Here is a 17984-nt window from a genome sequence, read left to right on the forward strand (position 1 = left end):
TGTAGAATATCATTGCTTTCTTTGTCACAAGTTGTAGAGATTCAGAGGACCAGCTATCTATTTGAAGGCTGCCACTTGCCCACCCTGCTCTGCAAGGCTCTCTGCAAAAGGGGCTGTTCCTTGCAGCCCCTTGCATTCAGGGGCACTGTGCTGTGCTTGTGGCAGTGAAGCCTCAGGTTGAGGTAATGCAGGGCCACAGAAAGCACAGCTGGTCAGGGAACTAGATAGTCCGCAGTCTGATGTCTGTGGGACCTTAAACTTGTCTGGCCAGGATTACATTGTCATGCAGGAGAAGGACTGGTAAAACTGGGGAGGAGATAGGACTGCTGTTGAGACCAGTCAAGAAACAAGCAGGCTAAAGCTGTTGCCGGGATGAAAGACCTTGGGCTGGATAATTCTGCCATCTGTGGCCTTACTGCCGCATCATGACCTGGCAATCTTAAAATAGGCCACAGGTCCGAAAGAACAAGGAGGGCGAATTTGAGCAAGCCAGCCCACTTTTTGGGCTCTCAAGCAGCCCCCCTGCTCCAAAACAAACCCCTCTCTCAGTGGCGTGCGGTGAAATAGGGGTACAGTTAGGGCCAAAGGAAACAGCCTTCAAGGACAACCGGGACACTGCGACGTTGCAATGATGTGCAGGTGAGTATCACATCTCCCTCCCTGAACTGGGCAGAAGCTTCCTGGGCTTTGGGAAGGAGACGTCAGGGGGACATTTAGGAGACTAGCCTAGTAAGGTAAAGGACTCCTGGACGATTAAGTCCAGTCAAAGGCGACTACGGGGTTGCAGCGCTCGTCTCGCTTTCAGGCCAAGGGAGCTGGCGTTTGTCCACAGACAGCTTTCCGGGTCATGTGGCCAGTATGACTAAACCGCTTCTGGTGCAACGGAACACCGTGACGGAAGCCAGAGCGCACGGAAACACCGTTCACCTTCTCACCACAGTGGTTCCTATTTGTCTACTTGCACTGGCGTGCTTTCGAACTGCTAGGTTGGCAGGAGCTGGGACAGAGCAATGGGGGCTCACCCAGTCGTGAGGATTCGAACCGCCGACTTTCCGATTGGCAAGCCCAAGAGGCTCAGTGGTTTAGACCACAGTGCCGCCCATGTCCCTGCCACCAGCCTAGTCCCCTTAGTCCACTGGCCGCATGCCATCTTTGTTACTAATGACAGCTCTCGCCGCTTCCCGGCCTTCTTCAGGCAGTGGCTCGTGACCCACCTGCAAAAGGTTTGTCCTGATACGCTTGTCAGTGCACTGCTTCGCTACTTCCTTGGCCAGCTTGGTCACTTCGTCGGAAGCTTTCGCGATATCCTTGGCACACTGGATGAGAGCCCTCTTGTTCCCGCTGCCGCCTCTTACCAAGCGCGACATCTCGGCCATGAGGAGGGCCATCCGCTTGGCGGCGGCGATGATGTCGTTGCCCTGGAAAAAAGAGCAAGGGCAGCCATGAAAGCTTGGGAGCCAGACATCGGCCTGCGCCGTCACCCCCATCTTGTAAGCAAGCCCTCGCTCTGGAAGGGCAAAGAAGAGACGTTCTGTGGTGCGGTGCAGACGCCACTCCACAAAGAGCACTGGAAAAGAGCTTTGCCCCAAAGGCCAGTTGTTGAAATACTTTCTCTCCCCCAAAAAGTGAAAAACAAGCTTTGGCCCATTAAAAAAAATAAAATGTGGACACGCAGTGTTAGTTTGTTGCTGAAGTGAAAGCGGCTAAGTTCAGACACTGTTACTTTTACCAGTTACACATCTATCCTTTTTAATAAGGGTGCAAGAAAATTGCCTCAAGTTTAAAGCATCCAGTGTTATGAAGGTGAATATTCTTAATATCTACATACAAATGGGACACGGGGCATCCCAATTTGGCACTCTACAGTCACAGATGACAACTAACTTTTCTGAGGGGGACACAGCTGAGGGGAGAAGTCAGAGCGTCAGTTAATCCTTTTGATCAGCTGTATATGTAAAAAGGCATGCTTAGATGGTAGCAGGTTTTTTTTTTAAAAGGCAAATTATTTTTTAATAAACTGCCAGTTATTCCACGTAAAAGGAAGTGCCTCTTCTAAGATGATGCCTGCTACAAGGTGTGTGCACATCACCTGAAACCTCAAAAGAATCTTCAGAATGTTTTAGTCATTTGCAAACATGAAGCCATTACTGTATATTCTGGCGTATAAGACTACTTTTTAATCCAGGAAAATCTTCTCAAAAGTCGGGGGTCGTCTTATACGCCGGGTGGAGAATCTGCGGTTGAGTATATCACAAACTCTATATTTTAACTGGAAAAGTTGGGGGTCGTCTTATACGCCGGAAAATACGGTATTTATCAACTGGCAAACTCTCCTGTCGCGAAAACCAACTACCACTTAATTCATCAACTTGACACCCTCGCTGTAAGAATTGCCACCTTTCCTCCACTTAGGACAATCTCATCTTCCTTCAGTGGAGAGGAAAGGCATTTGGCTGCACTTGGACATCAAGCTAAACTATAGGTTATGCAGCTGGCTTAGCAATACAGTCGTACCTTGAAAGTCGAACGGAATCCATTCCGAAAGTCTGTTCGACTTCCAAAACGTTCGGAAACCAAAGCGCGGCTTCGGATTGGCTACAGGAAGCTCCTGCAGCCAACCGGAAGCCCTGTCGGATGTTCGGCTTCCAAAAATAGTTCAGAAACCGGAACAGTCACTTCTGGGTTTGCGGCGTTCAGGAGCCAAAACGTTCGGGAACTAAGCTGTTCAAAAACCAAGGTATGGCTGTAGTTTGTTGGGGGTGAATGAAATTGACAAGCTAATCAAAAGTAGTATCAAAAGTTTCTGAACTCCTGCCTACTCATGGCTACACCAGAGCAGAAGTGGGAGAGTTTGCTAAACCACAACCATTCAGTTCAACTTGTAACACAACTTTTTAACAGCCACTGTTTTGAGAGGGAGTTCTTTATTTTTTGTGGGACAATATAAATAACTGGTGTTTGAAATAACATTTCTCTATATTAAATACTACAGCTGCAAGAGTATTCAAGAACAATGTAATCAATTCATTTAAAAATAAATAAATCTGTGCAGCGTTTTTGTGAAGAGTGCTTAGTTAACATGACATACTGACCAACAGCAGTGAGAAAATAGGAAAAGGTGCCTGGAATGTAATCTTTTGCATGCAGGAAAGTGGCTGTTAGGCATTAGGACTACAGGGAGAAAAGTGTTTGTAACAACGGCAACAACAAAAGGCACACACTGTGATGATAGCTGCGGAAGGGGACTTGTGGTCCTTACGGATATATTTCCATTATGCGGTGCAAAAAACCAGCATGTTGTACACATTACAAAAGGCTGCTGAGTTGCAAAGGTCTGAAGAGCCATATCCTTGTTCAAGAGTCTCTTCACACATTTGTTTTTAACCAGTGCACTGAAAACACTCGTGTCTCTGTGTGTGTGTATTTGTACAAATGAAATATGCATGTTCCACCACACAAATTGCATATCACCATCGCAGGAGCAATGAGCCAGGGTGCTAAACATGTGCTTGCTGCTGTGATGAGTAACGGTTAAGGGTGGACTGCCAGCCCCCTTGAGCAACAAAGGCCATGCGTCTTCTCGGCTGGTTTCTGAAGAGTAGAAGGCAAAGCAGAGTGTAAAATGAGAGAGGCCTTCGCACCATGAGGCAAGTGGTGGCAATGGCAGGTTCCGGGTACCATTTAAGGGAGAGAGAGATCTAACCCATGAAGCACAATGCAGCAGCATGTTCTCATGCACACCTCACTTCAAATGAATGGAAGGCTTCCCCATTCGTTTCAAGGAGATTTGCAAAGGAGAAAAAGTGTGCTAAATTGTGCTCCACATTAACCTACACATGGAAAAACACCATGTGAATTTTGCGCACAGGCACCAAAAGATCACCATTACGGACTGAAAAGACAATGAAAGAAAGACTCAGTTTTTTGCGTTTTGAAAAGGGTTTCCACACATACATACCTAAATTTTAGTAACTGCACAGCCACACACTTAACTCATTGCAGCATGCTAGTCCCAAAAGCGGAAAAAGTGACCCGACAGCTCCCAAAACATTTGTTTGCGATTAGTGCCAGCAAGCTCAGGACTAAGATCGCTCCAAGCCACGGACCGAGGATCTCCATCAACATCATGGGTTTTGTATTCTTTAGAAAACCCAACGAAGTCTGAACTTAGCAACCAACACATTCAGCATAGCTTGTTGACAAAAGTCCTCTCACCATGGGCCAGCCTTTTTACATTACAGCCAAGTGCAAATCAGCAGGTCCAACTCCTTGGCAACGCCGCCATACCAAGCCATTCCTGGTCGGTCCAACGTTTTAGTGGAAGCCATTGATAAGAGGCAGAAAAGCACAATGATGCGTGTTAAATGACTTCGGGAATGACAACGACGACTCCCTCACAATCTGGAAGTCACTGAGAGACTGTCAACCATGGCTTCACAGGTAGTCAGCTGGTTTGTACGTTACGTTTGTTTTTGTTTGTTTGTTTTCTCTTCCCTTTCGAAAAGAACCACTGCCGTGAAGAGACAGGTAAGGCAGAGAGCAACAACAGGGAAAGGAAGCCTTGATTAAGAAGGAGAGTAAAACGAAGGAAGTTGCGAGCCAAATGAAGCTTTTAAGCCTGGCCATCATCGCCAGCAGGCCTGTCAAAAAAACATGTGAAGCCACTCTCAATCCTCAACAATGAAGTGCAGACAAACTCGAATTTCATTCCAATTCAGAAAAGGAAAAGAAAGAAAGGAAAGAAAACGAAAATGGGACCCGGCAAGGATCAAGAGTGAATGCAAATGTGTCAACGTTCCAAAATGGCTGGATGCAACGCGGATCAGTCGCCAGGGGGGAAATGGAGGAAGTACCTTACTAGACCACTTGGTGGCTTCCCGGTGCAGAGACTGAGCAGCGGCCAGAATGGGCTGGTTAACGGGCTGGTTGGTTGGCATTAACAGCAGCTCAGGCTCGTAATCATCTTCAATGTCAGAGGGGAGAGTGAATTCAACATCTGCTTCCTCCTCCTCCTCCTCCTCCTCCTGATCTACATCTACACCAGCCTCAGGGGCTTCCTTAACCTCATCAGTCACATCAGGCTTCGCAGGTTGGGCGGGGGGGGATGCGGAAGGGGGGGGGATGAAGAAACAGGGACAGTTAGTATAAAGAAGCAGGATCTGGTCAAAGAGCAAGAACTGAGCTGGTTTTAGTAAACCCCTTTATTCTGGAAGGCAGCGGAAGGAGGGCCAGGGAGGAAGGGACGCAACTCCAAGGGAACACTTGACCTGAGAATCTACAAAGGCTTCAAGGAGAGAAACACAAGAGTTTAGAGAAAGCACACCAAGAATCATCATCGTTTTCACTCGAGGTCCTCTCTAAAGTGTCTTCTATTTCACCACAACATTCTTTTCTGGCAAGACAATGGCGCCATGGAGACAGGAAAGGAAAGGAAACAAGAAACAAAGCAAGTGCAACATTTAAAGATTACTTAGGGGGTGCAAGAGGAAAGTTTTCAACGATGAGGCTTGAGCGCTAAGAAAAAAACTGCCAGGGAGCAGAGATGCCAGGGGCTGCTCTCTGTGCCCAAAAGAGATGGGAGAGGCCTTGCCGCAAGACAATCGAGGCAGGCACCCCAAGCAAGTTTTGGGTGCTATTAAGGGTGGGGGAAGTGGCAGACCTGACCCTACGGGGCCTCACGGATATGAATGGAAGTTGCTCTAGGGCTTTTGTTTGTATCCTTGTTGAAAAAGAGCTCCTATTCATTTCAGCAAGTTTTGCACAGGAGAATTTGCAAGCAAATCGTGCTCCGTGTCCATTGTTTTGTGGCAGGAATGTGGGAGGGGGGGGGGGAAATGGGACAAAGATGCCATATGGATTCTCCAGGCACCACCACATCTTGGTCCAGGCCATGGAAAAGGAGGTTATTGTGAAAGCAAAACACAATGCAGGGAGGAAGTCAGGACGGAAAGCCAACTGATTGTGGAAGAAACAGGAGAGGCTGCTCATTAGAAGGACATGATCAGTGTGTTAATTGTTAGCAGACAGAAAGTGATGTTAGCAGCACACAAAAACAAAAGCCAGTCGGAAATGTTTCTGTTAGCAGAAGGTTAATGAGATGGTGCCAGATTGTTTTGCCACAATGTTGTTCTACAAAAAAATCCAAATGAGGATTTTCAAATCGTTTGCCAGAGTATCCTGAATCACATCCTGTGGGCAGGATGTCTCTAAAAAACAGAACAGCTCGGTATTATCGCAGCCAATCTTCAGGGTACCAATCCATTACAGAAAGAGAAGACAAAAAGGGCAAATGAAACACCGCCTTTTCAAGTGCAACCAGACCCACAAACAATTATCACATTTTATTTCAGCTTGCCCCCCCCTCAGCCCCCAAGTCTTTACATGTAACCCCCCGCCCCAGTGTTTTTGCATGTTCACATTTCCTTCTTCAAGAATAGCAGCTTTCGGTATTAAACTTTCTCTCTCCCCCCCCCCAATTACTCAGTTTATGCAATTATACGCTCCCAAATAAATTAGATGCAGCTTAAGGTGGCAATGTGGGATTTCATCTCTTTTTGCTTTCTTGGCAAACACAGAGGTTAAATGCAGTGCGTTGAGTAACGGCCATTTCTTTTAATGAGGACCAAGTGATGAAGTCTTTCTGTTGGGCAACCTGAAACATCTGCTTAAAAGATAGCAAGCACTTACGGACAAAAGCAACTTGTTGCCCTCTGGGGAATTATTGATCCCAATGTGACCACCTCCCTTCTCCGTCCTGATCCTACAACTCAAAATGGGGGGGGGGGAAGCGAGCTGTGGGGGAAATGCCTGAAAGTTAAGGTGCGTGCATTTACTAAATATGAAGGACATGTCAGTTTAAAAAAATATTGGGTGGTATCCAACCAAATAATTCCACTCTTCTGGCTGTTGAATGGAACTTTCCTTCCATCTCCTCTCCCACCTCCAAAATATGCTCCAGAGGGTTGGGGGGAAACCCAGAACATATTTAGGGGGACTTGCAGGAAGAGGAAGTTCCATTACACAGCCAAGAGTGCTTGTGGAAACTGGACTGTTTAGTTGGATACTGCACCTTATTTCTTGGGTCATTCATGCTGTCCATAACCCAAAGTGGTTCAAAGCATTAGGCAATTGAACCACACACACTTGCCAGTAAAGGGATCTGCATTGACAACCCATCTTAGGGGCTCTATTTCAAATTTATTTTTCCATGTTGCCAAGTGAAGGATTCTGTGGAACTCTGTGCACTTTCGTAGAGAACATGGGACTAATAAATATCCCCCTCTTTTTGTCTCACTATGTATGAGTAGCACAACAGCCAACAAAAATAGGTGTATATCCTAGCAAATGTTCAAGTAACACTGGGAAGGAGGAGAGAGGACAAGGCAAGAAATTTATTGTCCGGGAAGAAGGAAAAATTAAATTGGCAGAGCATGATGAGAAAAGGGGAGGAAAGTTAATTTGCTACACAGTCAGAATAAACAAGTAATACACAACTGAAACTATTTTTCACAGCCAGCTCAAAGCAATCTGCTTGGTTTTTGCACCTACCCTCAGAGCCAGTGGCTTCTACACACCATCTCTTCTGCTGGAAGAGTGGCTCAGACTGTAGCCATTTATTCTCCACCTACTTTTGAAGACCCATAAACCCACAATATTTATGTGCAAGGGAAAAACCCCCACACTGCAGCCATCTTGGGACTGGGCACTGCAGATAATGTTCTCCTGAATGGAATTACCAAGATACAGACAGCAGTTAGGTATCAGCTTCCCTCAATAGCTGGGTTTATTGATCCCACACACCTTAAAGTCAAAAGCTCAGAAGGCACCGAATCTCAACTACAATGTCTACCAGGACAGGTTTTTAATGATATTTTAAAACTACATTTTAAACTGAAGAAAGTGTGGTGTAGTGGAAAATGTCAGACTTAAGATCTAGGGTTCAAAATCCACACTCAGCCACGAAGTTCCCTGGGGGAAATTGGATCTCTCAGCCTAACCTACCTCACAGGGAGGTTGTGGGGATTAAATGAGGAAAGAGGAGAACGACGTATGACTCCGTGATCGCCTTGGATTAAAAAGGTGGGGTATAAATTAAATAATATTGTTTTTCTCAACGAGAAAGTGTGTGTGTGTGTGTGTGTTCAGTGTTGCTTTGCTTGGAAAATTCATTTTGGACTGTTTGCTTCCCTGTTATCCCTTCCAAAAATAAAAACCATCAAGGTCAAAACGATACTTGTTTTGTGATGAGATGCAAAAAAAAAAAAAAAAAAAAAAAAAAAACCAAAAAACTCATTTGCAAGGGTTGGCATCGATGTCGCAGCAATCTTAAACAAATCTGGCAAACAGCCCCCATTCAGAGGTAAGCGTGGGTATTCTACATAGCCCCTCTACACTGACCTCTGGGGCAGTCCACTTCTTGCGACATTCCGGTGGGGCAGAGGAGAAAGCTTGCGGAGCACAAAAAGGGCAAAAGGCAGATGCTATGTGCTTGATTCCCCAACTCAAGCAGAAGGTCCCAAATGCTTGCGTACATTCTTAAGGCTCATTTCAGCTAAAGGCTCAAGTACAGTGAGGTTTTCCTCCCCCTTCTTTCTACCGCTAAAGTTCTACATACGCCAAGGCGTGGTTATGAAACCTGTGCACAATAAGAGTCTTGGGAACAATTCTATGGTTTTAATGAAATGCTGGGATGTGAAAAGTCCCATGCTTATATCAATAATTTGCAAAGGTTTTAAAATAGCCTTGATCGACCGGCAAAGCTTGGTGCCCCTTCTGAAAAAGCCCACTTCTGGAGAGAGAGTGCACAAAATATTGTGGATATTGTTGGAGATTACACACCACCTTTCCAAAGCTTTGTAGCAAGGATGGGGAAACGTGCAGCCCTGCAGATGGACTCCCGACTCCCAGCGGTCCCAGGCAGCATGGCCAATGGACAGGGATGATGGGAGTTGTAGTCCAGCATCTTCTGAAGGACCACAGGTTTCCCCATTCCTGCACTACAGAGTCAGCACAACATAAAGGTTTTCATTGGCTTCGTGGGGGAAGAAAGTCAATTTTAGATTGCCTCTTTCCTAACTCCTGCAGCATTATCAAGTTTTTGTTTGTTTGTTTTCAATGCTCTTCCAGAGCACACTGGAAGGCTTTGTGGAGTTTCTCACTTCATTTGGGTGAGACGGGTTGGTTTTCTCCCTCATCTATTGGATTTGACTCCCCAATTCTAACTCACCCAGGGCATAAAATTTCCTGGCAACCTGAGGAAGGTTTTAAAACGACGTCTTTGCACAGCCAGTGATAAGAGCGGTCAACGTTCATTCTCTAAAAACAGCCCAACCTCTGAAGATCTATACGAACAGATCTGCCTACAACGCTGGGGTATCCCCGAGTGACGTCAATGCAATACCCACAAAACACACCGATCTGCAATTTCTTTGGGTTAAACGGAGAAGCAGGAGTTAAGCAAGAATACAGGGATACATTGGCCGTTCTTACCTTGCTGGACCACTTTCTGGCTTCATCGTGGAGCTGCCTGGCAGCCATCATCATGGGCTGGTTGAGCACCTCCCCAGCCTTCTGCTCTGGGAACTCTTCATCCTTCTCTTCGGGAGGAGGGGGCCTGGGGGGAGGAACCTCGCCCTCTGGCAGCGGCGGCTTGGGAGGAGCAAGTTCATCCGTAAGCTAAGGAAGAAGGGAAATGGGTTGCAGCACCCCAACGCAGAGATCCAAATGCAAAGCGGTCAAATCTATATCAATCCACAGAATGCGGAATCTTCTTCTTTTTCAGCTTTTGCATCTGAATTGTCCCTTTATTTATTTATTTATATTAGTTTTACATAGTAATTATTAATTATACACATCAAACATAACAATTCCAACAAAAAAGAAGAAAAGAGGGGTCCTCTCGAACCTTCTGACCTCCATTGGTTCCATTTCTAAAATCTTGTTCCTGCATCTTTTGCTGTGATCTATCTATAATAAATCCATACTATCCAAAGTTTGTGTTGCTTTACAAGTGTTATTGTATTCCAGCTAGTGATTTCACAATTGCTTACAGTGGTCTCTAAGGTATGTTACAAAATTATTCCAGTCCTTAATAAAAATTTGGTCTTCCAGATTTCTGATCTTTCTCAGGATGGGGAATTTTCAGTGCTTTGGGCAAACTTTCCAAACTCAAATTCACCATTGTTTTGCCAAGGTGGGAATAATGAAAATTAAGACACCTACCAAAGAATATGATTTACACATTTCCTGGAGGGTTGGACCAAGCATGATTGCGGCTCTCAGCCCTGATTTACATCATCCAGTAATATCTATGTTAAAATCCATTATGGTAGACTTTACAAAATGATCTCTTAAGTTAGCAACTGTTAGCAAAAGCGTCCTTTATCCCTCTCACTTGGTTTTCTGATCTGCTAACCAGCAGGAAACTGTAGAAAGGGTGGGGGACAAAAACTCACTTCAGATGTCCTTCTATAGAGAAGGTAATTGAGGTTGTCTACTAATAGGCTATCATATTATATATTGAACTCCTGGATTCAAATGCCATGTTTTCAAGACAGCTTTCAAAGGCACGGAGAGTGTTTTCTGAAATCTAAAAAATGTGCATCTACCCACCTTTAAGTTCTTCCCCAAGTTCAAAGTTTATACATAATCACAGATGGCCTGAAAGGCACACACTTGGCTTTAAACTGCTGCTTTTCTCAGCAAAATACACAGACCCAGGAGTCTGGTTTTTTTTCTTGCGACTTCTGTGTTTTTCGGTTGGATTACCTTCATACAGAGGGCATTGTACTCTGCTCTCAAGGGCCCCAAGTCCAAATCTGGCTTCGCAAGATGCTAAAGAAACAAAACTTGGGGACGCAAACTTGTGTGTATGCCAGCGTGTATTATATAAGAACACTGTGTGACCGGAATCAGATTTCAACATTAAGTGATTCCACCCACACAAGGAAACCACAGCCATTTAAATAATTGAAACTGGCTCAACCCAATGGTTGCAGATTACCTCTGTCCTTCCAGAGCAATTCTCCATAACACAGCACTTACGTGAAGTTGCTCAAGATCAGGAGGCGGAGGGGGGAAGTCGGGTTCCTGGGGCTGGAAAGCTTCTCGGACTTTGGCCACAGCTCCCAGGATCCTGTAGCCGGAATCAAGGAAATTCTTCTGCAAACCTAGGAAAGGCAAAAGAGAGAGAGAGAGAGAGAGCTTAGTATTTATTTTTGAAAATTCAGTGACAAGGCACTTTGAAGAGTTGGAGAAAGCATCTTTGTCTAATGCTTACCGGGATCAGAAATGTTGCCTGCCACAGCTTTAGCATCCATCACCATTGGCGAAATGGTTTTGCTCAGGTCATCAGAGGCAGCTTTCACAGCTTCCCGAAACTTGGGGTCCTCTGAGTTTTCCACCTCCTTCTTTGCCACTAACAAAATCCGGTTTGCTCGCCGGGCAATGCTAGTGGCCCCAGCGACAAGCATCTGCGGCTGAATGTTGGCCATCGCGACTTTGCACTTGTCCAGGTCTTTCTTAATGGCCTCCTCGGAAGCGTCCAACAGAGACTTGGTATCAATTGCTTCATCCACCATCCCTAGGGTAAGAAGTTGGCATGATTACCTCCCTTCATGCACGTGGCAAGGGGAAATGACGCTGGAGGGGAAGGTCACCCTTAAATACAGGATGGAGTTCTGCTAACAATGGCAAGGTGCAGATTTGGCACAATCCCAATTATAAGCATTTAAACTCTTATCACCCTTCTCACTTGGCTCTTGCCACCAGAGGGCCTCCAAATTCTATCAAAACATGAATGGGTTTCATTTACATAACTGGGGAAGAGTACATTTTTGTACTGCGGATAGTGGAAAACACACTAGATCAATGTTTCCCAAATTTGGGTCTCCTGCTGTTTTTGGACTACGTCCCTGACCACTGGTCCAGCTGCAGACCCAAGTTTGCAAAGCCCTGTGCTAGATTTACAGAAAGGGAACTCAGTGGGACAAGAGAACTTAGATGGAACTTCACTATGTAAAAATGGATGTGACATTTCTTCCCTTAACAGCATCTGTGTGCGAACACAAAACACATCCAAATCTATATACAATTTCGCCGTAATGAACAAGAGATTGAAATAGAGTTGCATTACAATAATTTATCCAAAAGTTTTGTTTGTAGGCTGCCAGTGATCAGGCCAAGACATATTCCAAACAGAAGTATGGAGCAATGTTTTCCTTGAGTCCACTGTGCCTTTTTTGGGGTGGGGGGATGACTCTTCCCTTTCCGTCACATGCTTAAGTCAACTGCATCAAGGAATTGCTCTTTCCTTTCTAGTTTCCTTCCAATTATATCTCAGGCTCGTCATCAGTGATTTGGGGCTACAAAACCATGGCCACAAGCTCCTCCATTTTACCTGTCATTTTTTCCACATTATCAATCCACTGGTTCTTCATGGTCTCAAAGTGCTCATAAGCAGCTTGATTTCCAGGATTCCTTAGAAGGATGCGAGCGGCAGATACTACCTGCCAATGCAAAAACACCCTAATATGATGGCAGTAATGATGCACAGGAACAGAAAGAAAGTGCACTGGAATTTATTTTGCAGTGCAGGTGAACTGAAAGTTAAGCATCTCTCATCTGAAATGGGTCCCAGTTTGGGGAGTTTCACAAGACGTCTCCCACTGAAAGATGGATTTATGCCACTCAAGAGCACTCTGAGGTACAGTTGTACCTTGGTTGATGAACGCCTTCTGAGTTGAATGTTTTGGTCCCCGAATGCCCCAAACACAGAAGTGAGTGTTTGTGAACATTCTTTGGAACCCGAACGTCCGATGCAGCTTCCGATTAGCTTCGTGCAGCCAATCGGAAGCCGCGTCTTGGTTTCCAAATGTTTTGGAAGTTGAACAGACTTCCAGAACGGATTTCATTTGACTTTCAAGGTATGACTGTACTGAGAATTTCCAAAGAGCAGAATTCCCAATCATGACATGGGGACCACCTTTTTTTTAGAACAAAACAACAACAAAATAAAGCCAAGAAATTATGGAAGTCTCTAGTGCAAATAGTAATTGTTAAAATACTTTCATCACAAGAACATAAGTAGACTATTACACTATAGCTTGTAGAAATTACTTCTTCTATACAGGAAATCCTTCAGATTCATTCCTACTCCAAGTACATGCTCCCAAAGTAGGAAACAGATGCCCACAGGATCTGCTTATCCAGAGACCCAGGTGTGAAGACTGACCAAAGAGAGAACATATTCCATGACAGTCTGGTCAGTGAAAGTAATAAAGATTCGCCATACACCATAAAAAGCTGTCAGGTCCTTCTTTCCTTAGGAGAATACGGTGGAAGATTATGGTGCTCTCTAGTTTTCAACTGAGCCTCAGAGGAATTTTAAGCTGCTACTGAAAATCGCAAAAGGGGCAGGCATGATCCCAATGATGCTATGAACCACTCTCGTTGAGGCCGTCAGAGGGAAAAAAGTTAATGCCAGACACCCCTGTTATTCCTGGATCCAGCTCCCACTGAAATTCCCTCCTCTTGCAGCTTTTTAGATTGTAGCTTAACTTCTAAAAGGTCTTTTTGGCTGAGAAGTGGGACAAAGCTATAAAATAAATGCAATGTTTACCTGAAAGTGTTCATTAATTTCAATGGGACTTAGAAAGTAAGTCCTTAAGACTGCAGTCAAAGCGAGCCTCTGTTTCTGAAGGTTAAGCCAACCTATGCATACATTTTTATGAGAGTCCTCCTTTTTATAGATTTTGAACTTTTCACAGACTCCTAAAAATAGCCTACCATTTAAGGAAGTTACCCCTCTCTCAACCTCTTGATATGTGTGCTGTCTCTCTCACACAGAATCATCTCATCCTGGTATTTAAACGCTCATGTTTTATTCTTGACTCCTTCTCTCATTCAGGTTCATATACTGGCGTCTCCAACCCCACTACATGCTTATTGGAGATGAACTCTCTGAATAGAAACTGGAAAAACTGAATTTTCCGTCCAGGTGAAGTTTTTGGTGGCTGCAAACTGAACAAACTGAGGAACGCTAAACCAAAAGTGTGCGGATCTTTGGGCGTCCTGCTGCAGATCGGCAAGGATTTCTGACTTCCAATGGTTTAACAATAACAGCAGCAAAATGACCCCCGCATTCCATGGCATAAATTATACTAAGAAAATGAAGAAAGGCGGGGTTAACTGAGAGTGGTTGTTGCCATTGTCAAACGACTGCGAGCTCCGATCAAAACCGGAGTTTCTGACAGTGAGAGGGAGAGATACCTGAGGGGTGAGCTCTCTTGCGGACTTCACAGTTGCTTGTATGCATTCGACAGTAGTTTTGTTGGCTGTTCCAACTGCAGCTGCCTTTTCTGCAGTCGCTCCAAGCCTGGCAGCATGGTTTTCAAAATTGGCTGCCCTGTCATCAAACACCTGAAAGTTGAAATGCATCAACGACCACAGATTAAAAAATGCAGCCAGTTCAGGATTTCATACCGAGCCAAGCAACTCACAGTAACCCATTCAATTACAGACTAGGTGCTTCAATTAAAGTTAGTTTAATCAATGCGGAATTTACAATTCTTTGGCGATTTATGAGAAAACTAAAACTGTTCAGCAGAGGTACCGAGCTGCTAATCTTTCGGGGCTCTTTTGCTTTTTTTTGCTGCAACCAACTAGCTACCCCTCTGAAAGATGAACAGAGTAACGCACACCTTTCTTATGGACAGAACTCTATTTGGCAATTCTAAGCCCTGGGTTTACACACACAAGGCTGCAATGATAATGGGCGTGAATGTGCCATGATAGATATGTGTCAGGAAACCCCCCTCCCCACAGTTGGGAGAGTCGCGGAGGCGTCTGCAATATAGGGAACCCCCTAAGCTGTTTACGAGCTCGTCCTCCCCCTCCCCAACCAGAAGTGACCATTCCTCCAGTGGGGAAGGGGAGTCAGAGGCAGGAAGGCGGTGCAGGGGCTCTGAGAGGATCGCAGAGCCTCAGCACCGAGGGGATGGCTGGGAGCGGGGTCAGGTTCCCACGCTCCGAGGGCGCAGGCAGGAAGGACGTGGCAGGGGGAGGCGGGGGTTCAGAATCCCGCGCCTCTTTTGCTGGACAAAGAACAGGAAGGGGTCATTCCTGGACTCTGCAGAGGGATGAGATGGACGTTTGATCTTTTGCTCCACTGTATATAGCTGTGCACAATAAAGAACTTAGTTTTTAGAAGTTCTGCGTCTGGCGCTTTACTCATGAGCAACCACTAAACGTCCTTACAATATGAGTACCAAAGACAGAGCTTTCCTCAGATCACCTTAAAAGCGCAATTCTTTTCAAGGAAGACGGTTCAAACAGTCACTTGTCACCAACCTGGTGCCCCCAGACTCTGAGCTTCCATTTAAAAAAATAAAAGTAAGCTCTTCTAGAAAGAAAGACATGTGACAAAATGTAAAGGTACCCTTCCAAGTGATTTCTGTGAAATGTGAGCGGAATGTCTGCCTCGCATATTTTTTCTGGTACTGAGGAATGTTCCCTGTTGTTATTAGATAGCAATAACATCTGTGTGTGTGATCTCCATTGTAAGGACCAGCAGGACACAACTGACTTCCTGTGATAAGCATAAGGTTGTTGGGGTGGTTGTCTCTCTCCATTTTGTGTTAAGTCACACAACCCAAGGCAGCCATTTTGTGACTGGCACCTGCAGAACACTCTCAAGACTCAGAATGTACCCCTACTCCAAAACAAAAACCTGGATTAAGTTATAGTAATGTTTCAAACTGTGGACACCAACTGCATTCTTTTTCCTCAAGGGTGGTGATGGGAAACCATTTAAGTATAAAACTTTTAAAAAAGTCTAACATCTGACTATTACCTTGGCCTATGCAGAATTATATTTGCTCACTGTAACTTAAAGACTGGTGCATGCTGGGAACAGACTCACCTCGTCCCTGTTGGGGGCGTCTGGAGGAGCAGTAGCCGCTACTGCCAAAAGTTTAATTGGCGTCGTCGTGTCGCTGAACACATCAGATACTTCCTGGGTCATGGCTTCTTGCATCCTTGATTTAAGATCCTTAATAGGAATGCAAAGGTTCCGCGTCAAAACACAGAAATGGGTTTGCCATGATGAAGTGCGGTCCAAAAGTAAAACACTGGATCTGAATACAGACAGCCTAGGTTCAAACCAGGCTCAGCCATAAAGCTGAAGTTACAAAAAGATAGGAGACCTTCAGAGATAGTGAACTGAGAAGGACCATGACAGCAGGGCCCCTGACTCCCCACTCCCAATTCACCATCTAACTAGATTTTTAGTCTATACCCCTAACCCAGAACACTAAAAAAGCAAAGCTAGGAAACAAGGAAGGTTGATATTAAGAATGTGAGGTGGCTGATGTGGAGCAAGACCAACATGGCTCCACACTAGCGCTGTGGTCTAACCACTGAGCCTCTTAGGCAGGTTTCCTCAAACTCGGCCCTCCAGATGTTTTTGGCCTACAACTCCCATGATCCCTAGCTAACAGGACCAGTGGTCAGGGATGGTGGGAACTGTAGTCTCAAAACATCCGGAGGGCCAAGTTGGAGGAAGCCTGCTCTTGGGCTTGCTGATCAGAATGTCGGTGGTTCGAATCCCCGCAACGGGGTGAGCTCCCGTTGCTCTGTTCCAGCTCCTGCCAACCTAGCATTTCAAAAGCACACCAATGCAAGTAAATAGGCAACGCTGTGGCGGAAAAGTAAACACTGTTTCCGTGCGCTCTGGTTTCTGTCACGGTATCCCGTTGCCCCAGAAGCAGTTTAAGTCATGCTGGCCACATGACCCGAAAAGCTGTCTGTGGACAAACGCCGGTTCCCTTGGCCTGGAATCGAGATGTGTGCGACAACCCCATAGTCGCCTTTGACTGGACTTAACTGTCCAGGGATCCTTTGCCTTTTACTGAGCAAGAACTGGGCCCAATCCACAAGAGTTCTGTGAGGAGCTCTGTGCCCCAAACTGCCAAACATCACTTCTTTCAGGAAATGGCCAACAATGGGTGGTGGGGGTCAATGAGAGCAATTGGAATCAAGTTAAATTAATGGAAGATGCATAGCAGTAAAAGAATGTAGATTGTGTCCAAACTGTTTATGTCTATAATCTATGTTGCAAAGACCAGTAGCTTGAACAGGAAGATTCTTTGGCTTTGTTAGTTAACACATATAGACTGGCAACACTCTGTCCGACAGGAGTTCTTCCTTCTCTTTTTTAAATACTGTTTTTATTTACCTTCAACGAGTCCTGCAGCTGAGCAGCAACTGCCTTGGCTTGCGGAGATTCCCCTTCGCCTCGGGCTGCCAGGTCAGCTAACTGGGCAGCCAGCTGTTCCACACGGTCACATTTGGCAAGCAGGTCCTGGCGATAAGGTCCCAGCATGACATTGGCAAGACGGCGACCTTCGGCCACAAGACCCCGGATGGCAGCCTGACCTGCATTGAAAGTTATTCATCTTGCTTGATTTATGGAGCAAGAGAAATTAGAACAGTTGTTCTACCACTGTCAGAGACCAGGCTGAGGAGTACTGCTTTGATGAGGAATGGTGGGAGCCTCCCAACTGCTCCTGACCAGGATCCTGAAGCTGCCCAGGAGCAGTGAAGAAGTATAGATTTGGAACAGTGGTTTGCAGAGGGGCACAGTTCTGAAGACAAAAGTTGGGACGAACTGGGGGTTGAACAGCAAAGTGAAGAAGAACTGGAAGAGAGATAGCTAACAGACTGTCCAGCCTATCAGTACAAGGTCACGTGGAGTAGATAAGGTGGCTACACAAAAAGCACAGTGGTTGCGGGATCAGGTTGCAAGGCGCAGGAGTAACTAGGGGGGAAGTGGGTGGAAACCTTAATTGGGAACACCGTCATTCCGAGAATGGCTGCTTTGTTCTTTTGCTGTGATCATTAAAGACTCCTTAAATGGTAAGCGACTCTTTTCGCCTTGTCCTGCTTATCTATGGCCAAAGTGGTGGGGGGGGGGGGGAGGAAGCCAA

General features: G+C 45.6%; 1 protein-coding gene across 2 annotated transcripts in view; it reads right to left on the reverse strand.

The window, feature by feature from the left end:
• Window positions 1-17984, reverse strand: part of VCL (vinculin) — a 77035-nt gene that overhangs the window by 3078 nt on the left and 55973 nt on the right. The window contains exons 12-20 of one of the 2 annotated variants that reach the window (XM_033148533.1): window positions 17234-17433; window positions 15920-16048; window positions 14269-14418; window positions 12398-12506; window positions 11279-11581; window positions 11044-11168; window positions 9490-9675; window positions 4854-5081; window positions 1215-1418 (exon numbers count right to left, since the gene is read on the reverse strand). In XM_033148533.1, the coding sequence (XP_033004424.1) occupies window positions 1215-1418; window positions 4854-5081; window positions 9490-9675; window positions 11044-11168; window positions 11279-11581; window positions 12398-12506; window positions 14269-14418; window positions 15920-16048; window positions 17234-17433 (1634 nt within the window). The remainder of the gene's footprint in view (window positions 1-1214; window positions 1419-4853; window positions 5082-9489; window positions 9676-11043; window positions 11169-11278; window positions 11582-12397; window positions 12507-14268; window positions 14419-15919; window positions 16049-17233; window positions 17434-17984) is intronic. The other variant, XM_033148534.1, reaches the window with a different exon arrangement.

This window comes from Lacerta agilis, chromosome 5, assembly GCF_009819535.1.
Source record: "Lacerta agilis isolate rLacAgi1 chromosome 5, rLacAgi1.pri, whole genome shotgun sequence".
NCBI lineage: Eukaryota > Metazoa > Chordata > Lepidosauria > Squamata > Lacertidae > Lacerta > Lacerta agilis.